Source organism: Oculina patagonica, chromosome 5 (genome assembly GCF_052425735.1).
Source record: "Oculina patagonica isolate OP01 chromosome 5, crgOcupat, whole genome shotgun sequence".
Lineage (NCBI taxonomy): Eukaryota > Metazoa > Cnidaria > Anthozoa > Scleractinia > Oculinidae > Oculina > Oculina patagonica.
Window position 1 is genome coordinate 20,691,932 of NC_135762.1, and position 25,640 is coordinate 20,717,571.

Consider the following 25,640-nt stretch of genomic DNA (forward strand, 5'->3'; position numbering starts at 1 on the left):
TCGTGAGCAATAAGCATGTAATAGCCACTAATATAACAACAGTAACCTTAAGGTCGATTTCTGTACATGTCCTATGCCTCCCCCCCCCCCCCCAAATAAATGCATGCAGTCATCTCAGCCGAAAAGGAACCTGGTTGCATGCCATGCTGATAAATAACAAATGTTTTACACTTAGATGGTTTGTTGTACGTGTTGTCCTACAGATTTATTTTAACAAGGCACATAGAATTTTGAATTAATTTACAGATTCGCCAAAACAATATCCTGCAATACAGCACACCACTGAACTCTACATGGGGCTAGGCTGTCAAGAGGTGTGGGCTGAAATGAACATCCTGCAGTAACTTGTATGAAACACATGATCAGAAAAAGAATTTTATTTCGAATTTACTCTCATTTCACAAACAGTGAATACTGCTCTCTATAAATTGACTTTTAGCAGACTGTACAGCTTGAAAAATAAAATATTTGGAAGTTATTGTTATTGACTGCTGAAAACAAAGAGTAAAAGATAAACAAGCTTTAAGGTTCAGATCCTTTAATCCAACATGGCCACCAAATCTATGCAGGATGGCTGGCAATGTATAGAGATTATTTAAAAACGAATTAATAAGGCTGATTAAAATGCATTGATGATTTTCGTGACATGTAAAGGGGTAAAGTAAACTTTTTCGTTGCAAGTAAAGATACCAGAAAAGGAAATAAGCAGCAGTTTTCATTTGTTACATGTATCAGGCCTCTAAATTGATAATAAATTATGTTGACTTTACTGTTTCCTGCCAATTTTAATTCTTAGAAGCCACATGTATGAGGCATCTGTTAGTTTCTTTTAATTATTTGCCTTCTGTCACAGTGTCTGCCATTCTTTAACAGAGAAAAATGTATGTCAAATAATACCACTGTCCTGTATAAAATGGCTGAGTAACCTGGTTATTAATTAAAGAACCCTTTAGCAAATGTGAAACAGTTTGGTGAAAAAAAATTCCCTAGCCTCTTTCCATTACCAGCTTCGCAGCATCTTAAGGTACCTCATATCTTGTTACCACTATACGTGTCTCTCTCAGCATTAATTATTTTAAGCTCTGAAATAATCTTCACTTCTTAGCTGCTTAGCTAGAAGGCCTCGATGGACTACTGGATGGTTAGTTTTCAGTTAGAATATGGGGTTATTTATCACTTACCAGCTAGAATTTTAAGCATGACTCAACTATGACGTACGTTAACAGATTTCATAGACAATTACAAAAACTGTCGTTTGTCAGCAGACATTTCAAATTTATTTTGGCTCATTCTGGGCTATCAGTTTATAATATACCACATTCACGACTTTGCTCATAGAGTCTTTGATTGAAATATATTACCGCCGGGAGAGTTGCTTTTGTCTGAGCTAGAATATGTCTGTACTTTGAGTGGTTTTTATCACCCCGTTGGCCAATGGGCGTGTTTTAAGGGATTTACCTCAAAATGGCAAACAGGGCAAATGATAAAGTACAATAAAACACTAGAACGGCTTTATACGCAATATAGAGCAATTGAAGTTCACTGATGTAATTCAGGAACAGTTTAACATTCGATCAACTGTTTAGAAGAAGTGTACATGTTCAACTGAAAACACATGGAAAAAATTGGCAAAACCCATCCTTGCGTTGTTTTTTATCAAATAAGCATTCTGTTACAGCCCGCTACACCCGCAGGGGTAGACTTTGTAGGAAACCCGAAAAACTTGGGTGTTTACCATTTACAAAAAATTTCCGGAAATTCCGGGCGGAATGTAAATGGAACACGACTTTTCGGTTCGTTCCACTGGAAAGTTCCCGAAAAAAACGGACAACCTGAAAAGGTAGTCCCGTTTTCCCGGTGGAAACTTCCCAATGGAAATTCGTGTTCCATTTACAGATTTCTCGTCTTTCTCACCAGTCCCAAGCCTTTTTCACAGCCGGGTCTCACGGCTCCTCAACTAAAATGGCGGATCAGTCTTATGTATAAATAAAGTTCTTCATGGTTGAGTTTTCAGGGTTTAAACGATTGCTCTACTCAAGTATTTGCATCAGTTCTACAAAATATACTGCATCACGATAAATGGTAGGTAAAATTTGTGCCTGAAGCCAAGCTTTCTTTGGGCAAAGCAAGTATATTAAATTCATCGATCGAATATGCTGACAAAAAACATTCAAAATAGCGTTACTATTGTGGCACAGGTAGCGTCTCATGAAAGTTGCAGCCGCTGCAAGGATACTTTTCCCCATAATCTTTTGAATTTATCAGATTTTCCTTGTCAACTACGAACTTTATGATTTCATTCATCACGGCATTTGAGTATAAACATCTTTCGCGGACGATTCGAGGGAGCAACAGAAACTGAACAGAGAGGAGCCTGTGAACGAATGAGACCCGTCTAAATGGAACGCACTCTTCCCAACGGAAATTCCCAACGGAAATTTTCCGAAATTTTTTTGTAAATGGTAAACACCCCTTGACTTGTAATTGTACCCAGCGAGCGAGCGAGCATCACGTGACTCGCATCGTGTTCGCTGTGCTCAAAGTTGTAAGTCCATGCACAGAATCGAAGCTGTGAAACAAAGATTGTTTGTACACCAGAAGCCGTGAATAAAGACGTTGAGTTTAACAAAACATAATGGTCCTTCGAGCTGTGGATTTAGAAGATCGCAAGAACATTTTGCTGTGGATTGACTGACTTCTGTGAGACTTCGTGCAGTCAACACTCGAAACCACGTGGGCGACAAGATGGCCGCCAGTGGAAGTGACAGTGATATCGAAGACGAGCTATCTCGAAAATCAGTGGAGCAACTACGTGGATTACTCAAAGAAAAGGGATTATCGACAGCTGGAAAGAAAAAGGTCTTGATTCAGAGGTTGGTAAACGCATATTATGAGTCAAAGACTGCTGTGAAATCAGAGCTGTCAGAATCACACGAAGATTTGAATTTCGCTAAACTTAGCAAAGAACTTCCTCCATCCGTTAGCAAGGAACAGTCGAAGGAAATTACTTCGATTCGACGTAAAGCGAAAGTATTGCAGGGGGATATTGAGGCCTTAATTCGTGATATTTCAGAGCTGAGCGAAAGTGAAGGCAATAAGGTCAAGATACAGATTAGAATCGAGAGATTGACAGAGTTTCGCATGGCATATCTTCAGTTGAGAGATCGTATAATTTCACTACTCTCAGACGAGGAAATTAACGATGAGCTAAGCTGTTGGAGGGAATTCTTGGATATGATAGATCGAGCTGTTGATGCTGCCCATGAATACTTAAATAAGGAGTCCAATTCAAATGAACAGTCCTCAAAAGGGAGTGTACAAAAGGACAGTCACCAATCATCTAATCTTAAACTGCCTAGAATTGAGTTGCCCAAGTTTAATGGTGATGTGTTGAAATTTCAAAACTTCTGGGATCAGTTTGAAGCTGCAGTGCATGACAATGAGGATTTGCCCAATGTCCAGAAATTCACTTACCTGCGTTCAGTGCTGACAGGCATTGCTTTGCAATCAATTGAAGGGTTTGAAGTTACTGGGGCAAACTATCAACCGGCAGTAGAATGTCTCAAGCATAGGTATGGAAGAAAACGTGTGGTAATCTCATCCCTTGTCAAATCAGTCATCAAGATGGATGCAAAATCTGTTGTAACTGCAGCATCCCTTCGAGATCTTTATGACACTTTAAAGAACCGAACTAGGGCTTTAGAAGCTCTGGGAGAAAACCCAGCGAGTCATGGTTGTATTTTGTTGCCAATGTTTGAGACCAAGTTGCCATCAGAGTTACTAGAAAAGTGGGAATTGGAGCTTGCAGACACCCCTGAAGATGAGATTGCTCTTGAATTGTTCTTTAAGTTCCTCAATCGACAAGTTGTATCCAAAGAGGCAGGAGAGAGGAACCTAGAACCAAATCTTAGTCCAAAAGGTCGTAGTCCAAATAAGGAAAGAGACAAAGCAAGAAAGCCACCGTTCATTCCAGCGAGTGACCGAGAACAAGTGTCAACTGCATCTGCTTTGTTCAGTGAGGCAAAACCACCAACAATTCCAAGTTGTAGATTTTGCAAAGCAAATCATGGGTCACTTAACTGCCCAGTGTTTAATGGCAAACCAGTAGATGAAAGATGGAAATTAGTTCAAGAAAACAAGTTGTGTTTCAATTGTCTAAAGCCTACCAACAGCAAGCATTTCTCTAAAATCTGTCGTCATCCCAAGTGTTCTGTTGTAAATTGCGGTCAACGTCATCACAAGTTACTGGATAGTCAGCCTTTCGTCGCAAGAACTGAGAATCCTAACAATACCACATTGACTGGATTAGCTGCCTTAAAACCCTTTTCATCAATGAAGGAGACACTTCTTCAGACAGCGTTAGCTAAGCTATCAGTGAATGGCCAAGAAGTTACAGTTCGTGTTCTACTTGACTCTGGCAGTCAACGGTCGTACATCCGAAAGAACATTGCAGAATCCATTGGTCTGCAAGGCCCCTCAGAATTATTAAGTGTTGCAACCCTGGGGGGAGACACAAGTGAAACCAAGAGATTTCAAAGAGTGCGATTTACTCTTTCGCCAATTCAGGGACATCCAACAGGAACTGTGGAAATGGAAGCTCTTACTATACCCAAGATTTGTAATCCCTTGGGACCTGTCAAGTTGAATCTTAAGAACAATCCTCACCTGCAAGGTTTGACTTTTGCAGACTCCTACCCACGCAATTCAGTTCAAGTAGATGTTCTCATCGGTGCAGATCACTACTACTCTTTCGTAACTGGAATTTGTAAGAGAGGAGAAACCCCTGAATCATTGGTAGCTGTAGAATCTCACCTTGGATGGATACTTACAGGACCTGTAGACAGTTCTTCAGAGCACACCTCATCCATGCTAACAATAGTAGAGAATAAAGAGATCACCACAAGTCTGAAAAGGTTTTGGGAACTAGAAGCAATTGGCATAACTGAAACTGTGAATCCAACTATGTCACAAGAAGAAGAGTATGCAGTCACTGACTTCAATGATGGACTGAACTTTGATGGAAAAAACTACGAAGTTCGATTGCCATGGAAGAAAGACCATCCAAAACTTGAGAACAATTATGCGCACGCTGTGAAACGACTTGAAAGTATCGAAAGGAAGCTAAAGCGAGACCCTGAGAAAGCTGAAGCATACACCACTGCAATCAACCAGTATGTAGAGAAAGGCTTTGCAGAGGAAGTTACTGACTTGAGCAGTGAAGATGGAACTGTCCAATACTTACCGCACCATGCTGTTTTCCGTGCTGACAGAAAGACCACGAAGTGTAGAATCGTATTTGATGCTTCTGCCCGAGAGCAAGACAGTGCATCTCTCAATGAGTGTGTCCTTCCTGGTCCTGCACTACAACCAAACCTTGCATCTGTCCTGATTCGTTTTCGTACGCACAGAGTTGGCATGATAGCAGATGTAGAGAAGATGTATCTTCAGATTAAACTTGCACCAAAGGATCAAGACGTTCACCGGTACTTGTGGAGGAATCTAAGGACAGATGAAGTACCTAAAGTTTACAGAATGCGAAGATTGACATTTGGAGTGAACTCTAGTCCATTTCTTGCCATCGCAACAGTGCATGCTCAAGCCAATAAGTAATGCTGTGAGGGAAATTCTACATAACGTGTATGTAGATGATTGCTTAACGGGAGCCGACACAGACAACTCTGCAATGAAGCTTCAACAAGAAATGTCAGAAATCATGATGACAGCAGCATTTAACTTGACGAAATGGGCTAGCAACTCAGAGCTCGTAATGGATAGCATAGACCCAGAGAAAAGAGCATCATCGCCACTAGTGAAGTTTGATTCATGTGAACTACTCAAAGCACTTGGTGTTTCATGGGACTTGACATCTGATTGCTTCGGATTCATTGCACCAAACGAAATGGTTTCATCCCATGATCCAATGACAAAGAGAAGTCTTTTAAGTTTAGCATCCAAAGTGTTTGACCCAATGGGACTGATTTCGCCACTGTGAAAGCAAAGATCTTTTTCCAAGAGCTCTGGCGGAGAGGATTAGAGTGGGATGACCCATTGGACAGTGACATTAAAAGGGAGTGGTCATCATGGAAGTCAGAGTTGTTGCAGCTAAAGAAGGTGGCCATACCTAGATGGTTTGGAACAAGTGTCACTTCGGAGTCTACCGTCGAGCTACATGGTTTTGGAGATGCCTCCCCAAAGGCCTATGGAGCAGCAGTGTACATTCGAGTTATTGACAAGCTGGGACAAGCATCCTCTCAGCTAGTGATGTCGAAATCCAGAGTTGCACCTATCAAGGAAGTGTCACTTCCAAGATTAGAACTACTAGCAGCAGTGGTCAATGCTAGATTATTGAAGTTTGTTGTAGATACTTTGCAAATCAAGATGAACCGTGTTGTATGTTGGACAGATAGTATGGTGACGCTTCACTGGATTAGAGGACGAAGCTCACAATGGAAGCCATTTGTAGCAAATCGAGTATCAGAAATCCAGTCGACATGGGATCCCGAGTGTTGGCACTACTGTGCTAGCGAGGACAATCCTGCAGATCTGTTGACACGTGGATCGAATTGTGACAAGCTGATGTCAAGTGGACTTTGGTGGAATGGACCACAATGGCTGTCCTTACCTCTTGAGTATCAACCGATCCAACATCAAAGTGAAGATAGTCCACCAAAAGCCTGTGAGGAGGAAAAAAGAGTAACCCATGCTTTCACATCAGTCACAGTGAAGCCATTAATCGATATGTCCCGCTATGGAACATGGATGAAGCTGATCCGAGTAACTGCTTACGTGTTAAGAGCTGTAAAGGTGTTAAAAGCAAAATGCAAGTCTCCCGTGACTGAGCTGTCAGCTGAAGAAATGCAACAGGCAGAGTTGAAGTGCTGTATGTGGATACAACAAGATGTATATAAAGAAGACCACGAGCAGCTGAAAGCTGGAGAAGCACTGCCCAAAAGCAGCCGCCTGTTAAAGCTAGACCCTTACTATGACAGAGCTGATCAAGTAGTAAGAGTAGGTGGACGATTGCATTTCGCTGACATTCCTGAAGAAACAAAGCATCAAGTAATCCTGCCACATGGACATTCTGAAGTCGCAAAGATGATAGTAGATGTCCACAAACAGATGTTCCATGCTGGTCCAGAAACCATATTGTCAACCCTGAGACAGAGAATTTGGCTAACCCAAGGAAGACGTGAAGTCAAGCGAATAATCAGAAAATGTGTAACTTGTCAAAAGCAGCGTGTTGGCCCTTGTGATCAGAAGATGGGACTGCTTCCTGAGGAGAGAGTTACACCCTCACTACCGTTTACACACATTGGTACTGACTTCGCTGGGCCCCTTTACGTGAAAGAGGAATCAAGTGTGAAGAAAGCATACATTTGTGTATTTACCTGTGCATCGTCTCGCATGGTTCACCTAGAGCTAACAAACAGCCTGACAACAGATGAGTTCCTACAAGCCTTTAGTCGCATGACAAATTGCAGAGGTCTGTGCGATACAGTGTGGTCAGACAACGCAAAAACATTTGTAGCAGCAAGTAATGAAATCAAGAAGTTGTATGCCAACCACAAGACACAAACCCAATCTATGTGGGATGCAATGGATCTAGATCGTATCAAGTCTGAGTTATCATCAAAGGGGATCAAGTGGAAATTTATCACTGAGCGCTCGCCATGGAGAGGTGGTTGGTGGGAACGATTTTGTAGAGCAGTCAAAGAACCACTTCGTAAGGTCCTAGGAAGAGCACTTCTTACCTTCACTGAACTGAACACACTGCTTATTAAAATAGAAGGTGTCATCAACTCAAGACCTTTGACTGCAGTGAGTGATGATCACAGAGATCCATCGCCAATTACACCTGCCCATCTCGCCATTGGCAGATCACTTAACCAACTACCTGATGTTAATGAAGACAGCCTTGAAATGTCCAGTAATATTGTGCTGATCTCAGATGATAATGTGTCTCGTGGAAAATGGCCGTTGGCTATAGTTCAAGAAGTTCACCCTGGACGGAATAAACTTGTGCGAACGGCAACAGTACGAACTGAGAAGAGTGTTCTACGCAGACCGGTACAGCGTCTACACAAGTTAGAAGTAGAATCAACAGCCCCACAAGTGATTCCTGAAGAAGTTCGTTTGCATGGTGGGGAGAAGAATGAAACAAACATTGTTCATAGTGAAACTAGTACTGTTCCTGTTAGTAAGCCAAATCGCAGTGTTGTCCTCTCCGATAGAGGACAAGGTGGGGAGAATGTTACAGCCCGCTACACCCGCAGGGGTAGGAAACCCGAAAAACTTGACTTGTAATTGTACCCCCGTGGGTACCCTACAGCGAGCGTCACGTGACTCGCATCGTGTTCGCTGTGCTCAAAGTTGTAAGTCCATGCACAGAATCGAAGCTGTGAAACAAAGATTGTTTGTACACCAGAAGCCGTGAATAAAGACGTTGAGTTTAACAAAACAACATTCAATGAGTCATTAATCTACAGAGAGCTATTTATTTCGCATTCAAAAAAATTTTTTCCAGTGCCAGTGTTAAACGTGCACACATTAAAAAATACATCCATGCCCATTGTACACTTCTATTTAGCGTTCTAGTTATTGTTGACTAAAGTTTCAAATATGTTAATACCAAAGGGCTTCCAAATGTTGAGATAGTAGTTATTTTATTCGTTCATTTACAGATTGGGAAACTTAAGAACAGCCACAGTTTCGCATAAGCCGATTTTAAATGTTGATATGCTAATGAGAAATGTGTAATCTGTATAATATACGTATGGTATGTTCCATACAAACCAGACAGCATTTAAAAATAAAAATCGGCTTATACTACACAAATCTCACTTCAAAACATAAGCCTGTTCTCCGCTGCAAATTATAGACACGAGTGATACTTTAATCCCCAGCGGGTTCGTGTCTAGTGACGGTATCTACATCTAAACAGCACCTAACAAAGCCCTGTTTACTGTTCACATAAAGTTAAGATCGACGCCATTAAGGATTCCACCTGATACATGCATTTCGAGTGCTCAAGAATGGTCTGTTCCCAGCATATTCACCATACACTGGCCAGGTTGCTTTCCTAAAGTGCGGAAATTAGATGCTTATAGCAATCTGAGGGCCCAGAATTGAACAAAATGTAATGGCTTATTCATGATAAGCGATCGTCTCACTGTCTTACTTAGCTTCGTTTTTAGTTTGATTGGCATGTTTGACCAGTTCAGAAAACAGTCCACCGTTTGCTATCAACATCTCAGGTTTGTCAAACTCTACCACTCGTCCACCATCAAGAACAAGCACCTTATCATAGTCCATGATGGTGTTCAGTCGATGAGCAATTGTCAGCACTGTGGACTCTTTAAACTTTTGACGAATGACTTCCTGGATCAGACGACCAGTCTTGAAATCCACGTTTGCGGTGGCTTCATCCATGATGATGATCTTGCTCTTCTGGACAAGTGCACGAGCCAAACACACCAACTGCCTCTCACCAACACTGAAGTTAGATCCTGCCTCTTTAAGTTGGTAATTTAATTGTCCAGGAAGTTTCTCTACCGTTCCTTTTAACTGGACTTCTTCAAGGGCGGACCACAGCTCCAGGTCTGTGTAACTTGAGAATGGATCCAGGTTCCTTATCAGGCTACCTTCAAAGAGCACGGGATCTTGGGCAATCACGGCCATGGAACGTCTAGCTTCTTGAAGATTGAGGGTACCAATGTCGACGTCATCAATAAACACCTGTGCAGAACGAAAGTAATAGTGTATCAATATTAAGTACGGGATAAGTGGCTTGAACACAGAAGAATCAGTAGTTTGTCTAGTGTGATAGTCCAGGTGAGGGTGACTATTCCAGATAGAAAGCAAGAGACATACCTTCTACAGGGACGGCGGAGCCGGGGGGGCTGGGGGGGGGCTTTAGCCCCCCCACTTTTTCCGAAAAAATAAAGACTTTTTAAGAGAAGAGTCTCTTAAGCCCCCACACTTAAAGTCACTAGTCAGCCCCCCCACCTGGAAAACTGCTCCGCCGTCCCTGTTCTAGGGTGTTGTTTTCACGTATGCGCAAAAGCAACGTGTGAAGTATTGTGTAGCATTGTTGATTCTCGCACCGCAATTAAATACATGAAATATTAGTTGAAAACTATACTACGTTTACCTGCCCTTCTGGCTCTGGCATGCGTAAAAGCGCTGCAACAATGGATGATTTGCCAGCTCCCGTTCGACCTGCCACACCTATCTTTTCCTTGTCAGCAATAGATAAGTTGATATCCTTCAGCACTCGAGGACCACCTTCAATGTACTTTAAGGACATATTTTTGATAGTTATCCTTCCGCTCTGTGGCCAAGTCTCAGGCGGATGGTTAGCTGTGCTATATCCTGGCTCAGCTTCCAAAGCAGTGTACGCAGTTACTCTTTCTACTGACGTCATGAGGTTTTCAACTTCAGAACCTGCTCTGACGCTATATTGAACTTCATCTAGCGATTCCAGCAGGAACGAAAGAGACATACCTGCCAGGGCTGAGAAGAGACCTTTAACGTTATCATTACTAGGATAAGTAGAAATCTACTGGTTAAAAATGCGAAATATTAAGATTCGGCATGCTCTTTGTCTCCGTCTTTCCGTCGTTCTGTCTGTCGATCTGTCAGGCTGATGGCTTGTTAGTTTGCAAATCTTTTGTTCTGATGGTCTTCAGTCTTTTGGTCTAACGATCTGACAGTCTGTCGATCCGTCATTCAGATGTCTGTCAGTATTTTGGTCTGGTGGTCTCTCAATCTTTTGATCTGTCAGTCTGTCGATCTTTCAGTTTGCCAGTCTGTCGGTTGATCTGTTGGTCGGCTAGTCTGTTGGCTGTATGTCCCCGTCTCTTTCTTTGTCTTTAGTTCGGACGGTCTGACAGTCTGTTGATCTGATCGTCGGTTAGTCTATGGGTCTGACAGTCTGGCATTCTGTCAATGTGTCAGTTTTATGTCTGTCAAACTGTTAGTTTGTCGGTCTGTTAATCTGTCGATCTGTCGGTTTGCAAGTCTGTCTGTTGGTCCGTCTCTTCCAGTCTCTATCTGTTTGTCTGGTTCTCTCGTGTGCCTATCTTTTTCTGTCTCTCTTTCTCTTTGTTTGCCTCTGTCTGTCTGTCTGTGGGTCTGTTTTTTTCTGTCATCTCTCTCTTCTTATGTAAAAGTATTATTGCTGTACTAATAGCGGAGCTCCACAGCGGCCCGAAGGGCCGCAGAGCGGAGCCCCATACCCATAGAAAATTCACAGAAATAGGAAAACCATGAACTTGAGTTTTCATGGTCATCATGGCTAGCGGCATGGCTCGCGGGCGCGTACGTCGTACGGTGTACGTACGGTGTTGCGCACTTCAGAAATAGATAAACCCTCATCTATTTGTTACTGGGCAACCAAGTTATGGTCAATTGACAGCTGTCAATACAAGGTATCCGCTGACCAGTATCACGCGATCATATTGCGGGCTCAGGTGTATAACTCATCGAGGTAACGCGTTTTTATAAAGTTGACCGCTGACCGAAAAATGGTTTTTCTATTGGATTGCGGGCTCATTAACTATTTTTTATGCCTACGGTCAGTGAATTCAGATATTTTAATAAAGGGCAAAGTAAATTACCGGGGAGCTCCGCTTTTAGGCTTGGCTAAATCTATTTAATAGTGACGTGCAAGGCTACTTAAACAGCAGCAACTACAAACAGTAATCGAGTCATAAGCACCAAAACTGAACAGCTGTACCAGATATAATTTAAAGCTCCTCAGGCGTTAATTTTTTAAGCAAACATATCTACCTAAGAGCTTTTCGCTATGAGCACGGGGTGGACCTCAGAAATACACTCTATATGGAAAATAAAATAAAGAACAAGCACAGAGAGCACCGCTATAAGAACTAGTATCACTTTGATTTATCCTTACCTGGGCTTTGAGTAACAAGGACCGCCCCGACAGCTGCAGCAGCTATCATAATGCTGCAGACAAGAGTCATGCGAACACTAAGCCATTGTGTGCTGGTAATTACCATGACCAACGCTGATGTGTTCTCATCCTGGTATCTAAAAGTGAATTGAAACGTGAAGTTGAGGTGACCTATGTCAATGATAAGCTAGATACAGACAAACGAGCGTGTCTTCAGGAAAATATCCGTATTCATTGGCTAATTGTAGGTAGTTCATTTCTTCGTCAATCACCTTGGGTAATGTAGAGTCTGTTAAGATTAACTAGAGTGCCTAATCTTAACAACCCGCCTATAAGTGGAGATTGTTTAAGTGACCCATTTGAAGCAATTACCTTTCTATGCTTTCATATCGAGGACCACTAGAAAAATTTATCACATGACTCATATAATAATGGAGTTCCTCCATATAGTTCACTTACTTGAAGAGCTTCCTCAAGAAATGCTGTTCCATTTGGGATGAGCGAATTATTTCGAGTCCCGTAATCGTCTCTGAAATGTGCGAGTACACAGGACTGCATGTGATGGCTTCTAATCGCTTGATTTCCCTAGCAGACTTCAAATAATATCGGACGTAGTAAACGGCAATTATAATAAGAGGAATCGCAGCGAAAAGAAGCCAAACGTTTGCTGCCACAGGAAGAAGGATTGTACATATTACAAATAAAAAAACTTCAACTGCAAGTAAGAACTGAGGAGGCAATACATCGTCCATGTTGCCAATGTCTTTGGAGAACCGATTTAAAATGCGTCCAACAGGAGTTTTGTCAAAATACTGCACTGGTGTCTTTATGACAGACCATACCATTTTATTGTGCAGTGTTTCAGAGGCTTTGAGAAGTGTTGAATAAAACAAGAAAGAGGTAATTACGGTGCCCAAATAATTTGATCCAACCAAAGCACCATAAGTGCCTATTGTTTTGGATGACCGTTGCTCTTCGTGGGACATTTCTGAAACTTCAGACATCCACCAGTAAGAGGCAAGAAGTAATCCTAAAAAAGAGAACAACATTAAATAGCCTGTCAAATTAAATTCGTCGGATAGAAGTGGAACATGCAAGGGGCAAGGATTTTTATTAGCAGCAGATCGAGTCGGATGAGCAGTCCAGAGGAGAATCTCAAAATCACAAGGATTAGCCGTTCTCATCATTTTTATATTATTTACAGTGTTCATAGTTTCCTTGTGTCTGTTCAATTTGCAGCTTGGAAGGTAAAACTATAATGCACAAGCATCGACCAGCGGTTAATCGTCTTTTTCATAAGTACTGGTCCTTGGCTCGAAAATACTGTACGATTTACCTGTCTCCATACTTGGTCAACTGTTCTACCTATGCTAGCTATACTTTGTTGAGCTACATATCCAATTACCTTTCACGCCAACAACAATAATGAAAAGACAAAACACTATAGGAGCTGCAAGAGATGTCCGAAAGTAGATCCAGTAGAGCTTCCAAGTTATGGAACCAGTACTTCTATCTTCGTCTTCTTCCTTCAAGTCTTCCATCTCGCTAACCTGACATTGCATCTGACACTGAGGCTGTGCTAAGTCGCCGCTGAATGCGGCACCTTCAACTTGAGCAAATTTAAGAGATTTTGAATTCTTGAGTTCATCAAGACAAACTCTTCTATTGACTTCAGCTCCTTCGCTAAGCACAATGATGTTATCTAAATGCGTTAGGTAGTCCAGTTGATGAGTTACGAAAACACGGGTTCGATCCGAAAGAAATCCACAGATGCAGCTATCAAAGAGATGCTTGCCAACTTTGGCATCCACTGCACTGAGAGGATCATCCAACAAATAGATGTCGGCGTCTGAGTACAGCGCACGTGCTAAGCTCACACGAGTCCTCTGACCTCCACTCAAGCTAACACCACGATGCCCTATTTCTGTTAAATCTCCTTTTGGAAAGTTTTGCAAGTCTTCCTGCATGCAACAAACCTCTAGAATATCCTGGTAACGTTTTGTTTCGAACGATCTTCCAAACAAAATGTTGTCTCTGATAGTGCCTGAGAAAACCCAGGGCATTTGCGGAAGGTAAGCAATTCTTCCGTTAAATGATACTTTTCCATTAACAGTAGGCAGCTCTCCAAGAATGGCCATCAGAAGAGAGGACTTTCCACTTCCAACCGGTCCAGTTACAGCGAGCATCTCTCCTTTGTACACAGAAAACGAAATGTCTTTTAAAGCCTTCCTGTCTTCGTGTCTATCCCAAGCAGCCGAAACACCGACTAGAGTTAGATCGATATTATCTGTGTTAGATACAGTTCCACTTTCCAAGACGTGAAGAAGTTTAGGATCTCCTACTTTAAAGCTCTCTTGTCTGACAATTTTTGGCCCATATCGACTTCTCTTCAAGTTGACACTTAGGCAGCCATTAGGACCAAGTTGTTTAGCAAATGCAATGTAATTTCTGTCGACATTACCAAACGATATGTCGTATTCCCTTGTCATGAACTTCTCGATGCGCTTAACCGCAATGTTACCTTCAGTAACTAAGTGCAATGTGCTTGCCATTAGGACACAGATGCAAAAGTTTATAACATGAAGGCTTGATAAGATTGTAAACGTTTTAAAGGCAGTGACGTGTTCACCAGTTATAATCAAGGTAACAATAGATATTAGGCCAGCGAATGGTGTACTTGTGTAATTTAGGGAATATAGGCTGCATATAATGAGTCCACGTAATCTGACGAACCGCATCTCTTTCCTATGATGATAAAATTAAAAGAAAAAGACAGTGTTAGAAATGTGTAACTAGTAGTTACGAAGTTATATGCGTCGCAAACAACCAAGAATTGTAAAAAGTCCCTTAATTATAGCCAGGAGAAAATTGAAAAGTATAAGACTGGTAGAAATAAAGGTAGAAAATGGGGAACAATAATATTATGAGATGCAAATGCAAATAGTTACAGCGGATTAAACTGACTCACAACACGTCAGTATTCGGTGTCCAGCACGTCAGGTTAAGGTGTCCCCAATTAGTGGTTGTCACTGCTAATTTTTTTACTGACACATTAATTGATTGATTGATTGATTGATTGACTGACTGACTGACTGACTGACTGACTGACTGACTGACTGACTGACTGATTGATTGATTGATTGATTGATTGATTGATTGATTGACCTCTCATTAAATAAAGTATTAAGATGCATTTACTTGTTGTTTGTGTCATACCTTCTTAGTTGTTTGATCAATTCGGCAAAACTCGACTCCCATGAGTACATTTTAACAGCTCGAATGCCAGATACAATCTCGTTCATAGCTTCCAGTCTCCTGTCTGTGGCTGCTGCCGTTTTACGTCGTAGTTGTCCGCTTTGGTGCGAGATAAGGATGATGTACACGAGAGCTATTACATAAAAGGCAACTCCGGCAAGAGCACGCCATCCTATAAGGAGCCACAGAATAACGCAAGATGCCAAAATCTCCAGAGGAGCAAACAGTAATAGGAATAACGCCCAGACAACTTTTTCCAACTTCTGTCCATCATTTGATACAAGGTTGATGGTCTTTCCAGTGAGTATCTTCTGAATATCGCTGCGTTTAAGCTTTGTCAGAATCTGCCAGATAGAAATCAGCTGATTATCAAACTGTATTCCATACATGTAATTTTAAGTCATATTGACATAAAGATTTTAGCACTTGAATGATGTGCACGAAAACATACGCTACGAACCCTATTTGCCCAGAAGGGCCGCGAAACTAGACTACGGGGAAAGAAAGCACCCGTGATTTTAAAGAGCGGCTAGGTCAATTTTAGCACTGACCAGTTGGTCATTGAATCCACTGAAATATCGCCTTAAAGGCTTGAAGCTGTAGAAAGACTCAAAAGAAACACATAGAAGCCAAGAAAGGACAGGAATACACAAAACTAGAAAAGATTTAAACGGAGTACAGTTGCTTTTTAAGTTAATGTCGTTTTAAATGCTCTTAAGTCATTTTGGTTTTTAATGTGGTCGTGATTTTGCCAATAAAAGACCGTTGCTCTGCCAAGTTGAAGTTAAGAGCGTATTATTAACAAATATGCACATAACTACCGTGACCCAGATCCTTTAAATCTCAGGTAACTAAATAAATATTCATGCGATAATGTTCAAACTTTTCATACTATTTATTTCCATGCTAACCATATTTTGACAGGCTGGTCTTTCTAGATGCAAACTGTTCTGCTTTAAGGGACTATGTCACCTGGTGATTCTGCGCACTGAGGTTATAAGTTGGCAATTACAACTGTCAAAATTCTATTGTTCCCCGCTGTAATATGAAAAGAACTGAGGACGCGTTTTATCTTAAATTCCACAGACTCTAAAAAGGCCCTGCCTAAAAAGGGTTAAGAATACTACAAAGCAAGTTGCTTTAAATTTAACTGCATATCGACACTTACTTTTTTGTAGATGAGCCCAATGCTGGCTACTTTCAGTTGTACGCCCCATATCTCTGCCATCCCGGCGAAATGACTTTTAGTCAGTCCTTTGCTAACCGCTAACAATATCATACCAGCAACTAGCACAAAGGAAGAGGCAGAATAACCCTCTTGTGACTCCTTTTCCAGATCCGAGAGGAAAAACCATAGCAGTAGTGGTAAGAAAACGGTAGACAGAGAGCGAAGTAGTTTTAAGATTATCATCCATGTGTATGCCTTCCACGAAAACATCCTGCAAAATGCTTTCCATAAGCGAGGTTTACAGCCCGTTAGTCGACTTTTGGTAACTTCTTGTTCCCATAATTTTTCTAACTTGTTCACGAGATGCTCCATGCTGTCTTGCGTGCGCACTGGAAAAATATCTTCCTTTTTTTGAGAGGCCTTTGGCTGCCTTGTCTCAATATAGCGTTCATCCAGTGAACTGTTAGACAGGAAAGCCAGTTGGCCGAGTCGTAGGGATGTGGAATTGCAGAGCTGGTACAACATTGCTCATTACTTTCCATGGTTTTCAGTCCTTTTTCCTGCTACTTTCTATTTTTTCCTGAAATAAACATTCAAAACGCAGTTGACAGGGTAATATTTAGCACTCAATCTTCATTTCACAAACATTTATTATTGAAACTGATCGGTTTGACGTCTTCAGAGTGGTCGCCAATGCACAGGTCACGCAACGTCATTGTTTAAGCGTCGAATTGTTGCGAAGGTCGTATAAGAACTCAACCGACAAAATTCTACGATCTGGAAACGCGAAGAATTTAAGAAGAATTATTTTCTGTATCGTAATTTAATAGAAAACAACTACAACTGATCTGAAATAGCCAAAGGGTATTGTTTTTTGCCGTTGTGGTTTTAAGAAAGAAAACATTAAGGGGTTATGTGATTAGGGTGTTAACCCTGTGCGACACATCCCTGCCCAAAATCTGGGGCGGGAGGGAGGGGGTAGTGGTACTCCTGGAAGGTGCAAAGGAAAGCGCTATCGCTATTATTCAAACGTTTTTTTAAAAATCTTGATATTTCAACACCTATTTGCAGCCCAAGGTAGAACAAGATAGAGTAATGTTATTTTGCTGGTGTCATGTAAATATTAAGGGATATGAACTCTATTACACGAGGCAGCTTAAAGAACATTTGATATTTGTTAAACGTCTAAACTCATTCATTTCGAACCCAGTCATTGCCACCAATGTAAAAGACTTACAGAATGGTAAACTTTGACAGCTTGTAATGCATTGCAAACATCCAAACAAATTACACTCGCATAACATTCACCTTAGTGCTTTGCAGTGAATCTGGTTGCTTTCTGTTTTAATCGGGAGAACTGTCAATCAAAGTTCACGCTCTTGGTTTTGAAATCGCACAAACTTAGAATGCTATCACTTGTCACACTCTATCGGCGATGCTGACGGCATTTTTAAATCTGCGCCCGGAAAACAACAAATTACAACATTTAAGACAACTCTAACAAACGTCTAGAAATTTTATGTTGTTCAAAAAGAAATATTTGGCTCAATATTCAACGTATCCCTCTCATGTTTGCCACAATTACTAATTACAATACTCGCCAACAATCTATCGTATTATAATTTTCAAAAAATGTATGATTATAAGGTTCATTTAGAAGACAAGAGAACTCCGTAACAAACAATAATCGTCAAGAAGTTAAATTAGGCTCACAGTGTTGTCAAAACCGTTATGACGGCTTTTTAGACGTTTGATGTAAATCCAAATGATCGTCGGATCTGGAGGCATTTCATAAAGAGCGCAAAACAAGGCAGCATTTGGCCTGGAGCGGGTTTTTTGCTGAGATCGATAGATGATTAGCATTTTAGGATTCTCGACATGCTCCAATTGACGCGACAATATACTGTAATCCAATCCTATATATAAGAATCCAGTTGGATTTGACGTGATTTGAAAGATGGATCTGGAAGCAATTTAAGAAAGAGCGCGCAATAAGAGCAGCAATAAGAACAGCATTTGGCCTGGAGTGGATCGCTTTGCTGAGATCGATAGAATTAGCACTTTAGGATTCTCTACACGCTCCAATTGACGCGGCAACATATTTTTGCATGAGAGTTCATTTCACACCATTACAACGGAGAGCTGACAAGTAAATTCAAAGAGCTGGACTGAAGTAGAGTTATATTCGTTCTGAACTAGTAATCGCGCCGGTTTAGAAAGTGGTCCGAAAGCTCTATATAAAAAAAGAGATATCAAAGGCTGATGTAAAATAACTTCTAGCTGTTATTTATACCACATTGTGATTCATTACTAGAACATGCAAAAAGACTCTGAATTACTCAAGTTATGGTGACTCCTACTGCTAATCGTTCACTGAACAAACACTTGAGCATCAGAAAGGGGTTTCAAAGTCTTCTCTATAATACTCACCAAGAACAACTGTGGATGTTCTTTCTGTATTTCTGTAAGAGACTAGACTTCAAGAAATGTTCTGTCTTGTCTCGCGACTGTTGGAAGAATTGGACAATCAGTGATGGATTATGGGAATGCCTGTTCGAGAATAAAGAAATACCTGAGGCCCTGTTTTATGGAGGGGGGTACGCGTATCTCCAAATTGGATTTTATTGTATACACTTGTCGTGTCGCAATTAAGAATGGTCCGAGTGTCGCGATCGCTGTCGGAATTTCGTCAACCAATCACTGACATTAGTAACTCAGAAATAGATATTTAACGGCAAGATATCACTTACTATGTAAAAATATGGTCCACGGCGACGAATCGAACCCCGGTCTCCTGCTAACAAGGCAGAAATGATAACCACTACATCACAGTTGAACCAGCAGATTTCACCCAATGTCACCCTTGGGTCTGTAGTGGTTCTTTTGATAGAACAGATCTTTTCACAAATTTTTATTCTATGTGAAAGTATGGCTGATTTCACTAAATATAAATATTAAAGTTACACACGGATTAATAATTATTTCGCTTACACTTTAACAGTTCAAGAGCACGAGTTTCTGTAATTTTAAAATTCTAATGCATTTGAATAGTCAAAGCATATCAATTTCCAAATATGTCTATTTAACCCGAACTTCAATGAAAAGCTCCAACAGCACTTGCATTGTCTTTAGGAAGACACTCTGTTTCAGTACACTTTAGAAAGAATTATGTTGTTTTTTCTGACTATTTCCTTCAAAGTTGGCATTCCCATCCTAAAATAATAAAAGGATAATAATTAATTTCCAAGTTAATTAAAAAATTAATCTAATTTCTCGCTTTCAACTTTAAATTTTTAATTTTTAATTTCTAATCTTTAATATTTCATTCCCATTTTTCCTTAACCAACTAAAGATAGATCAATTTTCTGCTCCTGAACAACCTCTCTACCTCCCCTTTTATTTTTATTTTATTTTCTATTCTTACCATTTCAATACATTGTAAAGATAAAACAAACACAACAAGTATTTGTCAGTTTCCTATATTAGTAACTGAAGTACACACAGAGCATGAATCGACAATTTTAACTGTTTAATTTGGTGTCAATTTTCGAGTAATGACAATTTCTTTAATTACAAAAAGTTCTCAGCTGATAAAAATTTAGATTTTTTTATTTCAAAATCGACCCAAGTAAGTAGTAAAGCAAGGCTGGAGATTGTCATTCCCATTTGCAGTTCCCAATTTCAAACGACGTGACTTTAATTTAACTGCAGGAGTTTCTCAGGCATATCAATAAGGCAATTAAAACTGTTCTAATTTCTCGTTCGATTTGAAAAACGACGTGACTTAAACTGAAGGGCACAGGGCAGGAGGCTTGACTCGTCAAAATTGTTCCAGATTAACTGGCAGGCACTGCCACCCAAGGGTGCCAGACTAGGAAAAGCTGGTTCACAAGCGAAAAAAATCTTGCTCAACTTCAGATTCCTACACAGTTCAGTTCACGTTCATGCATGGGACTTGATCAAAAACGCTTTGGAAAAAAGGGAGAATTTCTTTCGTGATGTTAGGCTCTGGTGGTTCTGCCTGTTGAAGAATGTTGTTGACGGCTCTTTTGTCAGAAGAGCCGTTAACACCTTTGCGTATGATTTGTCAGCCTACCTAGCTAACATCTTGTCTCCTTTAACAGGTAACTCGGATTTCGCAGTGACCAATTCAGCCCACTTCGTATCCACCATCAACAGTGAGACGATCCTAGACAACGAGATCATGGTGTCTTTTGACGTGGAGTCGCTGTTTACAAACGTTCCTATCGACGGCGCTGTACAAGCCGCGCTACGGAAACTAGAGAACGATCCCAGCCTTGCCGATCGCACAACGCTAACACCTGCTCAGATCGCTGACCTCCTGAATTTCGTATTGCGGAGATCCACATACTTCCAGTATAACGGATCAATTTACGAACAACAGGAAGGCGCAGCCATGGGAAGTCCGGTTTCCGCTGTTGTTGCTAATCTCTACATGGAGAGCTTTGAGGAGCAGGCAATAACTTCATCATCCTACAAGCCTAAGATATGGAAACGCTACGTGGACGATACATTCACCATCTTGGATCGCGGAAGAGTCGACAGCTTCTTACAACATCTCAACAACCAGCAGCCTTCCATCCGCTTCACCATGGAAACAGAGAACGACTGCAAAATCGCTTTCCTCGACACCACAGTTTCGAGAGAACCAGACGGCCGGCTCACCACCAGCGTATATAGAAAACCAACACACACTGATCAATACTTAGCGTATGATTCACACCACCCTCAATCAGTAAAACGCGATATTGTTAAGTGTCTTTACGATCGTGCTAAACGCCTCGTAACAAAACCATCTGTTATATCCAAGGAGAAAAAACATCTGTCATCTGTTCTTGTTTCTAATGGTTATCCTTTTTCTTTCTTGCAGAAGATCACCAAGACCAGAAAGCCGAGCACCAGTGTTGAGCCTACGACCGAGTTTAAATCTACTGCGGTTCTACCCTATGTCAAAGGTCTTTCCGAACAGCTTAGACGCTGCCTACAACAACAAGGCGTACGCGCTGTTTTCAAGTCGGAAACTACATTAAGATCACACCTAGTACGGCCGAAAGACGCCGTTGATCCGACTAAACAAGATGGCGTTGTCTACAGAATTCCCTGTGAGTGCGGCAAAGTTTACATCGGCGAGACTGGAAGACCTATGCAAGACAGAATCAAAGAACACGACCGGGACATCCGACTCGCTCGTATCCAGACCTCCGCTGTTTCAGAGCACACCCACAACACCGGACACTACCCGCTTTGGAATGAGGTAGATGTTTATTGATCGTGAACCACACTGGTACACACGCAGGGTAAAAGAGGCAATTCACATAAGACTTCACCCTAATAATATCAACAGGGATAATGGAATTGAAATTCCTGAAGCATGGATGCCCACGATCAAAAAACACAACAACAGGAAAACTGTACGACAGCGGACCGCTGAGGGAACAACAGGACACAGAAACAGCGAGGATCGAAATGCACCAATCACAGCTGTTGAAAACCAACCAATCACAGCGCAGCAGCGTGCTTTATAAGTTCACGCACAACCAGTCGACCTTATCGCCTGATGAAGACTAGCAGTGTGTGCAGTCGAAACGTCGCGATCTACATCACAAGTGACACTACGTCGTGAGACAAACGAAAAATACTTTATTATTATTGTACTCTACCACGATGATTAACCACAACATTTTTTAGGTCAAATCAATTAGTGCGCCTCTACACAGGGAACTGCTATATTCCGCGAAGCATCAGTTGGCGATACCTTCGCCTCTGACAGGCCATAGAACGATCGAGGTTGTGGTGAAAGGTACCTAACGCTCTGTTGAAGAATGGCCCGGCCTTGTCATCTGGTGGAGCCGTTGATTAAAGGAAAAGCTAACTCGGCATCCCACCGGCGATAGCGGTGCCTGGTTTTGCAGAAATAAGCATGTCCTCCAATGGTGGAATTTCCACCTAGTCAAACACATATGCTTTAGGGTGCTTATCATATGTAGTGACGAGTGGCCTCCACGAAGCAAAAGCCAATACTGGAATAACAAGCGTGGATGAGGGCAATCCAATTCATTATTCTTTCCTGTCCAGCAAAGTGTGAATGCATCCACTTCTTCAGTACAAGGAGTAAGTCAACTACTGCAGAAACGAGGAACTTTACGGGTCCAAAAAGTAGGGAGTTGGTCGATTGTGGCACCTATTGCCCAGGGCTGCAAAATGATTGGTTGAAGCATTTAGCCGTCCCTATCCACCTGCCTGCAGAAGGCCTATGCCTCCATTCCGGCCTGAAGGGAATATTGTACTGTCTGCAGTGTGTAAATAGAAATAGTTACAGAATGCAGGTAGGGCTTTACGCTGTCCACTTTGGGGATGTGATCCACGTACATGTATTATCAGTCCTGTGGTGCTTTGTTCTTTCTGTCAACTTCTCCGTAACTAAGAGAAGCACCAGTCTAGTTCCTGTCTGCCACATTTACACAGGAGCCCCCGCCCCAAAGGCAATGGCATCTAAATAGGATATAACATCAATCTTGTAGTTAGTGTTACAGATAGGCTAATTAACCATGGTTGAAAATCTTCGAAACCATCCTTCTTGAACCACACCGCTTGCAACAGTTACAGAGACTCGCCTCGCGGGACAGCGCAATGTGCTGAAACTAGTCCTTCCTTTAAGCCCTTTGATGCATTGTTGTAGAACACAAATTATATCTTCCTTTAGGTTTACGGAATACCACAACAGTTTGCTTCTTGGGTTGGTTCCCAACAGCATTTTTCGGGATGAGCAACAAAGTCATTGGTATTTGTTTCTTTCCTTTAGGATCCTCTTACCGTACACCTCTTACCGTTGTCCAGGGCCTCGATCCTCGCAGTTTCAATGATAGAAAGGTTGAAGAACGGTAAAGATACTATCATGAACGTCATGGTACCAAAGAGTTGACTCCCCTAAAACCTGGTGACCATGCAAGGGATAAAGCAGAGTTTGGATCACAGGAGTGGAAAGAAGAGACCGCTTACGATCATATATTTTGTTTAGGACGTGGGGTGTCGTAAAATCAGACCTAAATGGGTGGCCCTAGGAGCTGACTATTCAAAGTCTCACGCCAATCTAGGATCGATTTCCAGCCACATTTTCCGCGGTCATCCCCCCGAAAGTTCTCTCGGGGAGGAACAAAGACCGGACCCGAGAATATGGCGGAAATCGAGCCTAACGCCAATCTCGACCTAACGTCATAAGCGCCATAAGGACATTTCCACCCAAGAAATAGAGTAAGGCGCATCAAACAGTTGTGCTGAACCGCATACCCCATCAGGGAACACACTGGTGTCAGGCCGAAAGCATTTGGGGACCATAACACAACAACACGTTCACTCCACCATCTCACAACCGAAGGCCCGTCATCCTTGCATGTATGAAAGCACGGACATCAAAGATCGCGCCTCCATATGTAACTGGTAGCAGCAGACAAGTCAGGGAACCAGTCAAACTACGCATGATTCTGAGGGCATACTTGTTTTGCTTGTTTAATTTATTTTTTCTTATTTCTCGTTTTTTTTTGTTTGCCAATGGCCATGATGTCTGTTGTGTTGCTGTAGTCATCGACCAATCAACTTATGATCCAACATGGTGTTCCAACAAATGGCATTGGAAATGCACTGAAAAACGTTCGAAAGTTTCTTGTTTGAGGTTTCGTTTAAAAGCAAAAGATCCAATCAGTTTCCAAAGCAAGTTAATCGCATGGTTCCCAATTTGAATATTTGTGATAAAAAAAACAGGCCTGCCTATTAAATTGGACGGAGACATTGTCGTGTCGAACTTGGCAGAGCGACGAATTCTTAAAATTAAATAAATTCCAAATTAGTCCTTAAACGTTTTAATTAAGTTGGGCGTTACTGTCTGAATTATTCCCATTGATTTGATCATGAATCCATATCATAATAAATATATATTCGCATTTTTCGTGATACCTAAGGCAAAAGCTATAATAATATTATGCTTTAAAGCCTTTATCCCAAAGTGCGGCTCCTGTTTAGGCTACAATTTGTCGGTAGATTGCTGTTATTTTTAAAAACCATATCATAAAGGTGGCCAATGAGTTGTTTTTAAAGCTTTCGCTAAAAACATAAAACATTGGAAATGAAGAAAGTATCATCCCGTAATGACCGACGCGCTTTAAAACTTAATAGGGTTTTACTTCCTCTTTTTTCTCCTAGAGTTTGTTTATGTTCAGTGTATATTTTACGTCGGAAACCCTATTTTGCTTCCCGAAGGATTCAGTTAATTACACGGCTTCATTTTGTTTATTATGTAAGATATTCAGGATTCAAATTGAAATTTTATTTTGACAGATTAAGGCTTCCGCTACTTAGTAATTAATCGAGACCATAGTGCTGTTGTAAACTACATGCTGTAAAAATAACGGCTGCGATCAGAAATTAATTAAAAGTATTTTAATCGAAGTAAATTTACATCAAAATCATTGTTGTCCATTGTAGCTGTCACAAAAGTTTTGACTAGCTCAGTTCAAATCAGGCACTTTTAGGCACGATTTTTCTTGATATTACCATTAGTTCAGCATTCACTCCGCTTCATTAGTTTGACAGGCGGATGCAACATTTTTGGAAATCCCCTTGAAATCTTGAACTTGATAACAACAGGCATTTTCTTTATTGAAGTCAATCATGAATTGTACACGCACATTCGTGCCTTTCAGGAAGAGTAACAATAAGGATATAACAAGTAGCATGCAAAAGCCGAGGAGAGAAACGCCAATATTTTTGTGTCATTCAAGGAGCCAGGCCAACTAAAAGCATATTGGGAAAAAAATTGGAAACGACTGTTCTTGCGTTGTTTGTTATAAATTTAAATTCAATGAGTCACTCCCCTACAGACAGCTACACTTCAACAACTCCTTCAATGGAAGTTGCTATCAGTGTTGTCATACTCTTGGCAATCGGTATTTTGATTGGAACTGTTGGCAACGCGCGAGTCTGTATTCTGCTACGAAGACGACATGATCCTCGCAGAGTTCCTCATTTCCTACTCGCAAGTCTTTCGTTAACTGGACTTTTGTCTTCACTGATAAACATGCCTGCTCTTTTAGCAATGACAGTTGTGAACTATTTTCCCGTCAAACAAGTTTCATTGGAGGTGGTCTGTAAAATTGCATTTTCATCCGAGATGGGTTTTTGTGTATTGAATGCTTTAACTTTGTCTCTAATGGCCATCGATCGCTATGATTGCGTTGTTCGTCCTCTAAATCGTCGTTTGTCATTATTTAATGTCAAGAAAGTAGTTTT

At 41.2% G+C, this 25,640-nt stretch overlaps 2 protein-coding genes and 1 pseudogene across 3 annotated transcripts; 2 read left to right on the forward strand and 1 right to left on the reverse strand.

The window, feature by feature from the left end:
- The first annotated feature begins 2,745 nt into the window (after positions 1 to 2,745).
- On the forward strand, positions 2,746 to 5,610 carry LOC144655057 (uncharacterized). The gene has a single exon (XM_078515278.1). It carries the CDS (start codon positions 2,746 to 2,748, stop codon positions 5,608 to 5,610), a length of 2,865 nt encoding a protein of 954 aa, XP_078371404.1.
- A 73-nt stretch (positions 5,611 to 5,683) lies between these two features.
- LOC144655058 (uncharacterized) lies at positions 5,684 to 8,304 on the forward strand. The gene is made up of 2 exons (XM_078515280.1): positions 5,684 to 5,902; positions 6,016 to 8,304. The coding sequence occupies exons 1-2, from the start codon at positions 5,684 to 5,686 to the stop codon at positions 8,302 to 8,304; spliced, it is 2,508 nt and encodes an 835-aa protein (XP_078371406.1).
- A 181-nt stretch (positions 8,305 to 8,485) lies between these two features.
- Positions 8,486 to 18,851, reverse strand: LOC144653158 (ATP-binding cassette sub-family C member 4-like; annotated as a pseudogene). The gene is made up of 8 exons (XR_013570688.1): positions 18,768 to 18,851; positions 16,338 to 16,917; positions 15,131 to 15,513; positions 13,320 to 14,659; positions 12,374 to 12,944; positions 11,915 to 12,051; positions 10,151 to 10,512; positions 8,486 to 9,735 (listed from the first exon to the last, which is right to left on the reverse strand). The product of XR_013570688.1 is annotated as an ATP-binding cassette sub-family C member 4-like (transcript).
- Positions 18,852 to 25,640: the final 6,789 nt, after the last annotated feature.